We start from the raw sequence: 13,591 nt of genomic DNA on the forward strand, positions 1-13,591 counted from the left end.
GGATCCCTGGCTGTTCTGTCTAGTTAACCGCCAAGTTCAAGTCCCGCCTCCTCAGACCGAGAGATGCTTGTCGACATTGCGTGCATAAAATCTTTTTTCCATGCCCAATATTTAGATGTGGAGAACACCGTATGGACCCCAGAGCTTCTCACTGCTTTCGGGTTACTCTGGCAACAAGGCCCAATAAAGACCCCCGCTGAATGCGGTAATCGTTTATTCCATATGTCGCTTACCATCATGTGTTTTAATCTCCTTCTTGACCTAACTCATATTAAGTGCATAGGCCAAGATGTTTTCTCATTTACGATCGACTCCAGTGCCGAAGAAAGTCACTGCCGCAGCTGCTGCCGAGGAGGAGGCCCCTGCCATACTCCCCGCTTTTGCCGAGGCTGGCAATACTGCCGGTGTTGTGGCCGAGGTGAACGCGCCGAGCAAAGCATCGCGGTGGAAACGGGCGGCTGACGACACTGCCGCTCCTCTTGTTACAAAGAAGACGTCGGCATCCACCACGTCTGGATCTAAAAAAGCCAACTCTCCATCGCCCTCTAAAACCTCCTCTAGCTCAATCATTGCCCTTCTCCAAAAACAATAGCAGTGCCGACGTCCTTATTAATACCGAAGCCTGTCTCTGATGAGATGGTGGATTTTATCCGGAGTTTTCAGTCTTCTAATGATCAGAAGGTTCTGGAAAAGCTCGGCGAGGCCGAGCTACAACGTCAAAGTTGCGCCGCCCTCTGCCATTTAGTGGGCCTTTTGGCTAATAGGGGCCTGCTGTCCGTCGACTCTCAACAAGAGATATCTCGCCTAAAACACGAGATAAAGAAGGAGAAGGCTGCGTTGTCGGCACAAGAAAAATCCTTAAGAGATGAAGTCTCTCTATCCGAGAGTGCTCGCATGGATTAGCTTACGAGCTAGAGCAGCAAGAGGCTCTGTTGGCCGAACAAAGGGTGAGATACGCCCCCGACAGGGCGATCTTTGAAGAAGAAAAAACCCGCGCCTGGCAGGAAGGGTTTCGTTCCTTCCCCCTCTCTGACAAAGGCCGGGCTATGCCTCAGAAGTTTCTACCGAGCTCCGCCATATGTAACCCAATTTTGCTGACTTTATGGTGGACATAATTTCATATACAGTGTTCGGTGTCTCCCATACTATAAAGATAGCGCAAGGTGATATCTCGAAAGTGGGGCGACGGTTGATTTGGATCCTGTCGACGTGATGGGGAGATTACCTGAAGATGAAATGTCGGCGGTCTGGCAGCCCCTCAAGGTTCACCACGACGGATTGCCTTGGTACAACGTGCCTTTCGACGAAGCTCTGAGGTCATACACAGGGGCATGTCCTATGGAACTGCTGGACGTCGCCCACTTCCCGTCCTTGAAGAAGTCGAGGGAGAAGAAGCGGGGACTCCAGAAGGTGATGCCGGCGAGCAGTGATGTTGGAGCGCTTGATTATCGTTGAAGGATGTTGCCTTAGTCACCATTTTTTTTGTAATGACAATTTTCCAATGAAATAAGAAATTCTTCTCGCTTAACATGTTTATACTTGCACAAACATGCTTTCTTTTCTCCTCTGTTTTTTATGATAAATCAATTATGACTGTGACTCTGGCCATCGTAGTTGACGCTATGTGTCTTATTTTTGGTGCAAGGTTAATTCATGTTGATTCCATCTTTGGATTTAGCTAGTGCGATCGGTACCGATCGCACTCCTCATTTTTCGACGTGAGGTCGATACCGACCTCGGCTAGAGCTAGTGCGATCGATACCGATCGCACTTTTCCTTTTTCAATGCGAGGTCGATACCGACCTCTGCTTGAGCAAGTGCGATCGATATCGATCGCACTCTTCCATTTCTGGCGCGAGGTCGATACCGACCTTGGCTTGAGGTAGTGTGCGATCGATACCGATCGCACTCTTCCTATTTCGATGCGAGGTCGATACCGACCTCATCTTAAGTAGTGCGATCGATACCGATCGCACTCTTCCTGTACTGGCTCGAGGTCGATACCGATCGCACTTTTCTTTTCCCGACGCGAGGTCAATACCGACCTCGGCTTGAGCCAGTGCGATCAATACCGACCGCACTCTTTCTTTTTCGACATTCATTTCAGAAGTTGCTTCAGATATCGTTTCATATATTTCTTCGTTTCGCAAAAATGGGGCGTCGCCTAAGAAAGAGTGGAGGTACTTATATCCTCTCGACAAAACATCTTAACAAAGAACAACAGAAATAGTGTTTAAGAAAAAAACTTTTTCAAGTGACAAACATTTCACAGTCGTGGGAGCTTCTTCCCTAGTTTATCTTCAATCCAATATGCCCCTCCTGTGAGTCGCCGTATGATCTTATAAGGTCCCTCCCAGTTTGCCTCGAGCTTGCCCATTAACTTAAGAGCATCAGCTCGCCGCAATACCAGGTCGTATACTTCGAATCGTCATTTTTGTACCTTCTGATCGTATGTGGCCTTCATATCTTCTTTGTCATTGTTGATTTTCTCTGTTGTCGCCTCTCTCGCCTCCACTATCATATCCAAACTTTCCCTGGCCAAGAGTTCATTTTTGTCAGAGACGAAAGAATGAATCCTCCTTCTTGGTACCCTTACCTCAATCGTCAATACCGCCTAAATTCCATATACTGGCGAGAATGGTGACTCGCTCATTGCCGACTTAAACGTGGTCTGATATGCCCATAACACGGATGCGAGCTCTTCCGGCCATGGCACTTAGCCCCCTTCAATTGCTTCTTGATGCCCAACACGATTATCCTGTTGGTTACCTCGATCTAACAATTGGCTTGGGGGTGCGCTTCCGAGCAAAATCACTGGGTGACATCGACACACCATGCGCGGACTTTGGACCCATTGAATTACGTTCCATTGTCCGAAATAATAATTCGAGGCACCCCATACCTACAACATATGTTTTCTTATAAGCATTCAAAACACTAGCTTCATTAATCGATGCTAGTGGCTCAACCTCTGCCCACTTAGAAAAATAATCTACTGCCACAATCAAGAATCTACGTTGCCCTGTTGCCATTGGAAATGGTCCAACAATGTCGATGCCCCATTGAGCAAGTAGACATGGCGAAGTCATGATACCGAGCTCTTCTGCGGGCAGATGTATGAGCGGGCCATGCTCTTGGCATTTCAAGAATTGTTTCACGAATTCCCCTGAATCCTTCTTCATTGACGGCTAGAAGTATCCCGTCTCCAGAAGCCTCTTAGCCAAACTCCTGGTGCCTGAGTGATTACCGCAGCATCCGTCATGCATTTCTTTCATCGCGTATTCCGTGTCATCAGGCCCAAGACACTTTAAGTGGTTTGAAATAAAAGACCGCTTATATAGCTCTCATTCAATCTCCAAAAAGTAGCAAGCTCGTGTTGCTATTCTTTGCTCTTCCTTCTTGGAGAACATCTTTTCACCTCGCATAGATGCTAACAGTGGCTTCCCACTTCTGTGTCAATCCTCAAAACTTCAGCTATCCTCATTTCACCCCCTAGCTCAACCCTCAAGGAGATTTGTCGCTCCTCTGTTGCCATTGCCGAACTAGCCATCGTGGCTAAAAAGTCCGCCCTCTGATTATCCTTCCAAGGAATTTGACTTATCTCGCATTGGTCGAACTGAGCAATAATCTCGCCGACTTGAGACACATATTGACTCATACGCTCGTTCTTGACATCGAACATCCCATTAATTTGTTGAACCACTAACTAGGAGTCAGAAAACATCTTAACAAACCTCGCCCCATGATTCAGAGCAACCTTAAGCCCCTCTTTAATCGCCTCATACTCGGGTTTATTATTGGATGCTCTGAAGCCTAACCCGACCGCGTACTCTAACATCTCGCCCTAGGTATTAGTGAGTATAACTCCTACGCCGCTACCGCCTATGGTTGCCGAGCCATCCACGTGAACACTCCATACTTCTTTTTTGACTTTTTCTCCCACGTGAGTGGCTTCTTGAATGAAATAAGCCAAGACCTTCCCTTTAATAGAGATGCGAGGTTGAAATTCTACTTTGTACTGACCTAACTCCACGTCTAACTTTACCATTCTTCCCGAAACTCCCAAGTTACTCAACATCTGTTTTAAAGGGTTATTGGTCCGCACTATGACTCTATGTGATAAAAAATATGGCTTCAATTTTCGAGCTGACTCCATGACCGCGTATGCAACCTTTTCGATCTCAGTATACCACTATTACGCGCCTTCCAGGACTTTGCTGACGAAGTAATCATGAAATTGCTTATGTTGTTGTACTGGTACTGATACCGAGCTGACAACCCCATGCCTTGATACGACGTATAAGAAGAGGGACTCATGTTTCACCGGTTTCGCTAATAATGGAACATGGGCGAGATAAACCTTCAATTGATTAAACGCGAGCTGACATTACGTTGTCCATAAAAATGATTTGTTCTTCTTTAACACCTCAAAGAACGACAAACTTCTAGCCGCGGATCCCAAAATAAATCGCCCTAGTGCCGCCATCCTCCCTGTCAGAATTTGCACTTCCTTGATCGTTCGCGGCGGTTCATGTCCATCACTGCTTGGAATTTTTCCGGATTCACCTCGACGCCCCTCTCCGTGACCATGTAACCTAAAAAATTTCCAACTTGTACCCCGAAAGAACACTTAGCGGGGTTAAGTTTCATCATGTATTGTCGTAACTTGGCGAACGTTTTTTTCAAGTCTTAAATGTGAGTCCTTGCCTCCTTACTTTTGTAGAGCATGTCGTCGACATACACTTCCATATTTCTCCCTAACTGGCTGCGAAACATCGCATCGACAAGCCTTTGGTAAGTCGCCCCGGCATTCTTCAAACCAAAAGGCATTACTACATAGCAATATATGTCCGCTGTAGTGACGAAGCTGACGTTTTTTTGGTCGTCGGGATGGAGCATCATTTAATGGTATCTCTGCGAGGCATCTATCATACTTAGCAATTCGCATCCTGTAGTGGAATCCACCAATTGGTCAATCCTCGAACATCAATACATATCCGCCATTTTCCCTCCGATTTCTTAACTAATACTGTGTAAGATAGCCAGTTAGGGAACTGGATCTCTTTGATATGCCTCGATTTCAGAAGCTTCTCCACCTCGGCCGCCACTATTGCGTCCTTATCTGCCCCAAAATGTCGTCTTTTCTGTTTTGCCGGACGAGCATCAGGTCGAATGTTCAGTCGATGTTGAGCTAGGCTTGCATAAATACCCTTTAAATCCTGAGGACTCCAAGAAAAAACGTTGCAATTTTCTCTCAAAAATTGGGTTAGCTCGCGGGAGAGCTCCTCTTCCATCCCACTGCCAATTCTCGTAGTCTGCCTGGCTGCTGCAGTTTCAGCTCGATTGTCAATAACTCCTCATTCGGCACCACCCTAGGTTATTTGGTATCTAGGTCGATTACATCTCGAATATCTCCCAATGTATTTACCAACTTGCCCCACTTTCTACTTCCTTTCTGCACCCCGTCTGCATAGCAACGCCTCGCGTCCTCTTGATCCCCCCTAACCTCGCCTACTTTCCTTCCAACTGGGAATTTTAACTTCATGTGAACCCTGGACGGGATAGCCTCAAACTTATTTAGAGTTGGTCGCCTCAGGATCACATTGTAAGTGGACGGGGTGTCCATCACTAAGAAATGCACCGTGTGGGTTTGAGTCAGGGTCTTCGTCCCCAAAGTGATCTGCAAGGATACCTCGCCAATTTCTTCTTCAACCTCGCCTGAGAATCCGTAAACCGGGGTTTGCACCGGAGTAACTTTTAAGTCTCCCAACCACATCTGATCTAAACAATCCTTGTATAAAATATCCATTAAACTACCATCGTCAATGAATACCCGGAATACATCATACCCCCGCGATATGAGGTGTAATCACTAAAGCGTCATTATGGGGTCGAATCACGCCTTGCTTATCATCCTCACCGAAATAGATCGTCGGCGAACTTTCATGGACATGGTGTACCTTCCTCCCCTAGGAACCGGCTTTCCTACCGACCTAGAATACTTCTTCCGCGCCCTATGCGAATCTCCGTCAGTAGGATCTCCCATAATTATCCTAATATGATTCCTCGGCCCTTCGGGTGATCTGTGTCACCGAGCTACGGGATTCGGGACATGATCTTCCGCTTGCTTTCTAACAAACTTATCTAGTCTGTTCTCCCGAGCTAACCTCTCTAGCACTTCTTTTAGGTGGCTACACTCAACAGTGTGATGGCCATACCTGTTGTGATACCTGCAGTAACCTCCTTGACTGGGGCCTTTGGGAAGCGTCATTTGGTATGTCATCGGCCAACAAATATCAGGTCCTCCTTCCACCGCCATCAGTACTTGAGTAGGCGTCTTACTGAGAATTGCGTAGCTAGCGTATCAAGGTTTCCTATTTTTCTGAACGGGTGCCTCGCGAGCGGGGGCGTGCCAGCGAGGTCCCACCGGGTCTCTTCTACGAGGAGAAATCCCCGCCGGGGCACGCTTAGCAGGTATCACATCTATCTCTTCCTCCTTCATTTTCCTTGCCTCTTCCATGGTGATGTACTTCTACGCCCGCTTCAGAAGTTCATCATACGTCAAAGGTGCTCGTTTTGCAGCCGACCTAAATAGCTCGCCATCCCTCAGTACCTACATTACAGCATTAGTAAGCACATCCTGGGAAAGGCCGGGCACCTTTCGACTGGAGCTCGTGAACTGATGTAAGAAACTTATCAAGGACTCCTGCTCTTCCTGTCGAACAATGAAAAGTGTGAGAGACGACTTATTCTGCTTTTTGGATTTGGCGATCTGATCCAGCAACATACAACTGAAAGTATCGAAATCTCGCACCGAGCCTTCTAGGAGTTAACCAAACCAATGCCGAGTTGCATCTCGCAACGTGATCGTACGACACATGATTCTGTCCAAAAACTGATGCAGATAGGACATGGTTTGGAATCTGCTCACATGGTCCGAAGGGTCCATCGTTCCGTCATACGTGAGGTGTTCTAGGATTTGAAATCCCACCAACAAATCGTAGGCCATGATGTCCGCAGAAAATGGGTTGCCTCGCTGCTGTCGCTGGAGCGGGACCGGCAAACTCGCGGAAAGATATGCTACCAATCTCGCCTCTTGGGTAGCCGTTATAGGGGTTGAGTTACGAGGTGGGAAGGTCTTAACCACTTTTCTGCTTGCTCGGTACTATTGTACTGCTTGGATGACTACCCTCTGAATGTCCTCCACAGTGAGCGTCAGAGGGGTTGCTGGGACCTCGACGAGTGGTGCCATTCGCACTATTGGTGTGATCGGTGTGGGGGGATTTTCCCGACGAGATGGTGATGACTCCTCAGCTAAAAAGCGAGCTTCCAAATTTTCCTCTACTGTCGACATCTATACCTTTTCGTGAGAATGATCCCTAAGAGAATATATATATACGTAAATATATAATGGAAAGTGACTATAATGTGATTTAATCGAACTTCACTCAATTGATTGGAGTTCTTTCTTTTTCTTGAAGAGCAAGGAAACAAGTGTGTATATTGTATTATGAGAAAATGGTAAGCCTTATTCTGAACTAGAAAAGCCATATATATAACAAAGGTAAATGGGCCTTTGGAGGCCACGTGACGCACTCTCTGGGCCAAAATCGCCACAATGCTACTACTTACCTTGCCACGTGGAGGATTATCATTGGTTCTTTCTTCTGTTACCTACCAGTACTTGTCTGCTACACGTGATATGATCCAGCCATGCATCGAGGTTAATGCCGAGCTGACCAAAGTGCAGACTCTCAGTGTGAATGTGGATGAGATGGCGGTGCCTAGAGAGATGCTTCAATCATTCTCTATACAGAGGTTGAACACATTGGGACTTCAAGCTACAAAATACGCACGGTCATATCCACTTCAATGGCTGCTAGATAGTGTGTTTGCCGATGTGGTGCTGAGATGTGTAAGTTTGCTACCAAATAGAGAGATCGATCTTGTTTACACTCCTTGTGATATTTGTCCGGATTCGAGGACGAATCGTTTTAAAGAGGGGGAGTATGATACGATCCTAGCAAGCTCAAAGATGAAGAATTGGAAGAAGCGCAAGCGTACGAGTTTTAAGAGGACATTCGAGTGTTCCTTGGAGATGAAAGGCTGGAATCAAATGTTTGAGATGTCTATGGTTTGGAATTGGAAGAAAAGAAAGAGAAGAATTCGTTGGACAAGTCGAATTCCATGCATCCGAGATTCTCGCCTATTCTGGCAGAGTTTACCATTCGAGTTACAACTCTCGTATCTGAAGTCCATTTAATCCGATTCAAAATGATTCGGAAAGCTAACTGAAAGATCTACAACTTTAATGTTTTGAGAGAAGAGATATTCGAAGTGGACCAGTGTCGAAATTGAGCTTTAATTGCATGCACGTGCACAGCCCAATGTCGCGAGTTTAGAAGGGTGATCGAGAAGTCGACTTGAAGATCAAGCTATCTAATTTATTTATGCACGTTTTTAATTTGGTATTTATTATGTTTTTATTATTTTAGAGTCTTTTATGGTTAGGATTTGCTTATTTATAAGTTTCCTTATTTTAGTTTAGGTAGGAGTCTTTTTCCTTGTGAAAATGGAGTCTTTTTAGCACTTATAAATAGGTTGCCAATTTGGCTTATTTTAAGGGACAAATTTTGATGATTTAATTGAGAATATTCTCTTTGGTTCTTTAAGAACTCTTCGAACATATCGGTGGATTCCGTTTGTTCACCCCGACTTATCAATCGATCTTTCACAATCGATTGTGGCGTCTTCACATACCAAGGTTCTTGCCTCTTTATAGGCAATGGGTCGCGGTTCCACCCTTTTGAATCTTAGTTTTTGGATGTTTCGATCTTGCTTCCGCGTAAGGTATTAGGGTCTCGTAACAAGTTCCACGGGGTTCGTATCAGTGTGCAGACTCTCAGTGTGAATGTTGATGAGATGGCGGTGCCTAGAGAGATGCTTCAATCATTTTCTATACAGAGGTTGAACACATTGGTCAGCAAAATCGTGCATGTTGTGAAGGAGAAATATTTGTTATTCCATGGAGTGGCCTAGAAGGAGATAAATGGACTGTTTATAAGACAAAAGGTGGCGTCGGAGCAATTATTATTTCATGGAGAAGTTATTCATTCTATCAGGTTTGTTGAGCATGGATCCAACAAATCTTCACCGATATTCCGAGGTCAGGGAGGTTACGGAACTGCAGTGGTAAATATATCTAATTTATTTTTTAGGATCAATTCTAAATATTATTTTTCATGAAGTAATCATTTGTAGTTGAATATGTGTGCAGATTAATATTAAGTACCCGTCGGAGTACTTAACGAGCATAAACGGGTTTCAAGGATATCATATGTTCTATGCTAATAATTCCCCGACCCGAGTATTAATATCATTGAATTTTGAGACAATTGTAAGAAAATATGGTCCATCTGGTGTGGAGAGGGGAATTTAATTTTCTTGCTTAATTGGAGGTGGTAAAATCATTGGATTTCATGGGCTTAATGGAAAGTATCTAACTGCCATTGGTGTGTATGTTAGAGTAGGTGATTGAAGAGCCAACTAATTATTTTGTTTTCTCACGTTACTCGTAAATAATCAATTTTGTATTAATGATAAATACCTCTTGAAATTTTATATCTGTTGTTTCATAGGTATAGTCCTTATAGTTACTTAATTACTATAAATAAATCTAGTAGAATCATGAGATTATTGGAATATAGTAGCTGCTTAACAATAGTCCCTAGTCAATGGGTTACGCCACTAATGAAGATATCGGCCTTTCCCATTTCAGACTAGCACTTAGTGTATGTGTACTTCGTCACATCTGTCAATGGTGTTGTGACATCGGCATACATAAGTAGGTTCTCGTAAATTTATGAGTTCCCTGAACTCCCCCAATCTAGAGATCTCTAAGTGGTTCACAATAATCGAGTAGAGGTTTCTATGATATAGTTGTACACCATTAATCCTTAAGACCCAGATATCACCGTGAGTTATTTAGAGGACCATCTGTTTCCTAACCTGTCCCTGAGTCCTACAAAGGACCGATCCAAGGACCAGTGTTCGTGCAGTCGGAAATCTAGTGGGAGGTATATACATTGTAGTAGGGGATTTGATCGCTTGATCAGTCATGGATATCTTGTATGTTCACTTGATTTATAATCCATGAATTTTGTGGACACAACTGAATGTGTTGTGATTAGAAGAATGTGTTTCTCTAAGTCAAACATGAACTTATTATATAATCAAGAACGTCAACACAATTATTCAACTCATAAAGAGGTCTCGATAAACCAATGGCTCCAGTTCAATCGAGATATATATATATCGAAGGGATCGTACCGTACGTGAACTATATCACACGGTTCTTACAGGCACTTCATTTGTATTTAGGGAATCATGAAGCATAGTTGCTAGCAACCAATCTTGATTCATTGGGCAATTAAGTAAAAACTATCTTCATCTTAATTATAAGTCTAGTGACGAGTTTAAGCCACAATGTGTTGTGGGCCCACGGCTAGCTTATACTGAACCATCGAGGGTCACATTTCCCGTGTACTTGAGATCCTTAATGCAACAAATTAAAATTAATTAATTAATCTTAGTGTAATTAGAAGTCAATGTGATTGAGTCCAACATTCGTAATTGTTAATTATACGGATGAGAATAAGAGGGTGTTTGGCTAAGCTTATTTTAATCAGCTGATAAGCTTTTACATCTAATAAGATGTTTTAAGAGCTGATAAGTTGTTACATCTAATTTTTAAGATTGCTTTTAAGAGTTTTTGGATTATGAATTTATTTCCTATTTTTACTCATTATGAGATCTTAAGAAAATGGGGTAGAAGTATTTTTTTAAAAAGATCTTATTTGCTCTCCAACATCTTATTTTTTAAAAAATTAAGATCTTTTGTTAAAAATTTACCAAACACTTTGGAAGAGCTTATAAGCTCTAAAACATCTTATAAGCTCCTTTTAACACCTTATAAAGTTAGCCAAACACCCTCTAAGTAGACGAAAATAATTTGACGGAAATTTAGTGAATTTTCTAAATTGGGAAGTTTCTTTATTTGGAAGGTCCTAAGTTAGGGTTTCCAATTTCGGAAATTGTGAAATTGAGGAATTGTAAAGTGGCACTCGTATCGACAAGAATTTTATGCTTGTCACGAAAATTTAAATATTGTATTGTGCCGAGCATTTGTTCGTTAGAAACAAGCCGAGAAGAGAGTGAACTTAAGCTGTTGGACTTGGTCCTACTTAATCCCGTAGGGTTTTACTGAAAGCCCTATATAAATAGTGTGTTAGTGGATCGCGAAGCAACAAATGAAACACTAGCCTCTCTCCCTCCATCAGTGTGTAATTTGAATAGTTTTCCTAAATTTTGGGTTCGTTTATAAGTTGTTAGAGCAACTCCAACGGGGTGATTAAACATGGTATTCAAACTTTTAACTACCATTTACACACTAAAAAATAGAAATTTTCAACTCCATTGGAATTATCAAATTAGGGTTATATTTTGATAATTCACCTCTTGGGATGTAAATATACTTGTTGAAATTGAGTTATCAAAAATGTAACTATCTAAACATCCAATCACAAGTTGACATGTGGCAATCACAAATAATATTATCCGTAAACTTCCAATAGATAATTAACTTGATAACCATGGTTGGAGTAGATGAATTTTAAAATGAAATATTTGATAATTCAATTTTCATATTTGGCATTGGAATTGTTCTTACGGTGCATGAATTTATGTCATTTTCTATTGCATAAAAACTTTCAAGAAATAAAATTAAATTTCTTGTTAAGAATATCATTTGTGGAAGAGATTCTATATATCTTTTTTTTTCCCGTTTTTCGTGGGTTCAATATATCTTATCTAAACATCTAAGAGCATGTACAATGAACTAGCCAAAAAACCCTCTCCAAATAGCGGGCTCCAGATGTCACATACTCATTTTTCTCCACTTTAACTCCTCTCTAAAAATGCGTCCCACATTAATCACTATCCAAATTAAAATTGCACAAGTGAATATGTTTTGTTGCTTTTCAAATATTAAACTATAATAAAATATTGATTATTAATATAAAACAAATACAAAATTAAATTTCCAAGGTTTTTATATTTAATTAATAAATTTGTTATAAATAACTTCATTTTGAAATTAGGCTAATTTACGTAAACAAAATTAGTATTTAATCATTTTGTGATTTGCGTTAGGTTCGTTTTTTTTTCTGTAGTGTATAAAAAATAATAAAAAATATGAAAATTTAACAACTAACATAAAATTGACATAATATTAATAACACAAAGGATTACAAAATAGTTGAATAACATTGTTGGAACATCTTTCCAACTAATAGAAGAAGACATCAATAAAAATTACGAGAAAGATAGTACACTAATTATTAGGCCCCGTAGGCCTTGATTTATTTTTCCTTGCACGACTTATGATTTCTCTTTGTTGCCATCTGTAGGAGCTGAATTGAGATTCATCATCATTATTTCTTTCTCAAACCGTTTTTGTTCTTGTTCTTTCATTGCTGCAACTCTCATTTCATCGGTTTCCTTTTGAGCTTGTAGTTGTAAATTTCTTGCTTCCATTTTCGCTTGTAACTTTTATTGTTCTATTGCATGTTATCTACTCCCTTCTTATTGAAACCGACTTGATGCTTCTTTTCTCATATTAGAAAACTATACTGCAATTAAATCCAGGGGTTTAAAAAAAATCATTTTTGAGCAGTTTCTGCACATTTTTTATCCGAAGGATGTGCTAGACCAGATGAATTATTATTAGATACTCCATTAGGTGTGGATTGCTCACTTGACGGAGTCTGGGCATCGGAGGAATCTCCAATATCATCATCATCCAAATTAATTTATGCTCTCTTTTTTTTGGAAATCATTTTCTTCCTTTCTTGTAGATGATTGACATGATTGTACCATTTTAGTGCGTCTTTTAGAATAAGCCGACAAGTCTACCACTTAAAACATGGTTCTCTTTCTTGTAATATATTTGTATTGATGTTAACATCTGTAGATAAAGATTCTAATAAAGTATATATATATATATATATATATATATATATATATATATATATATATATATATATATATATATATATATATATATATATATATATATATATATATATATATATATATATATATATATATATATATATATATATATATATATATAAAGCTATTGAAACATAATTTTATTGTTTACTTACATTATCTTTTTCAGTGTGTCCATTTATTAGAGTCCGTTCAATCATATTGACATATCTAGAAAATTTAGTGATGCTTAACTGAATGGTTGACCATCGATTCATTAGTCCACCAGAGTTTTTACTAGGATCGTCTTTTAGAATTTTTATAAATTTCGCGCCAATTCGGTCCCACAACTTGCCTCTTCGTTGATTCGTACCAACTGCTGGATCTTCTGAAATATGTAACCAAGCTTTGCATAAAGCTTCATCTTCCTTTCACACTTCAGTTTGGTTGTCTATCTCTTTGCGCACGTCCTCCAGAACTCTTCTTACCAAATGCATTTGGAGTATGCATTTACCGTTGTTGGTATTTGAGATGAACCTGC

General features: G+C 41.1%; 1 protein-coding gene across 1 annotated transcript; it reads right to left on the bottom strand.

Moving 5' to 3' along the window:
* Nucleotides 1-4,494: 4,494 nt before the first annotated feature.
* Nucleotides 4,495-6,319, bottom strand: LOC148771743 (uncharacterized). The gene is made up of 5 exons (XM_088815207.1): nt 6,219-6,319; nt 5,429-5,813; nt 5,031-5,219; nt 4,716-4,812; nt 4,495-4,595 (listed from the first exon to the last, which is right to left on the bottom strand). Exons 1-5 carry the CDS (start codon nt 6,317-6,319, stop codon nt 4,495-4,497), a joined length of 873 nt encoding a protein of 290 aa, XP_088671333.1.
* Nucleotides 6,320-13,591: the final 7,272 nt, after the last annotated feature.

Source organism: Erythranthe guttata, chromosome 3, assembly GCF_056151865.1.
Source record: "Erythranthe guttata isolate IM_541 chromosome 3, IM_541, whole genome shotgun sequence".
In the NCBI taxonomy this organism is placed as follows: Eukaryota; Viridiplantae; Streptophyta; class Magnoliopsida; order Lamiales; family Phrymaceae; genus Erythranthe; species Erythranthe guttata.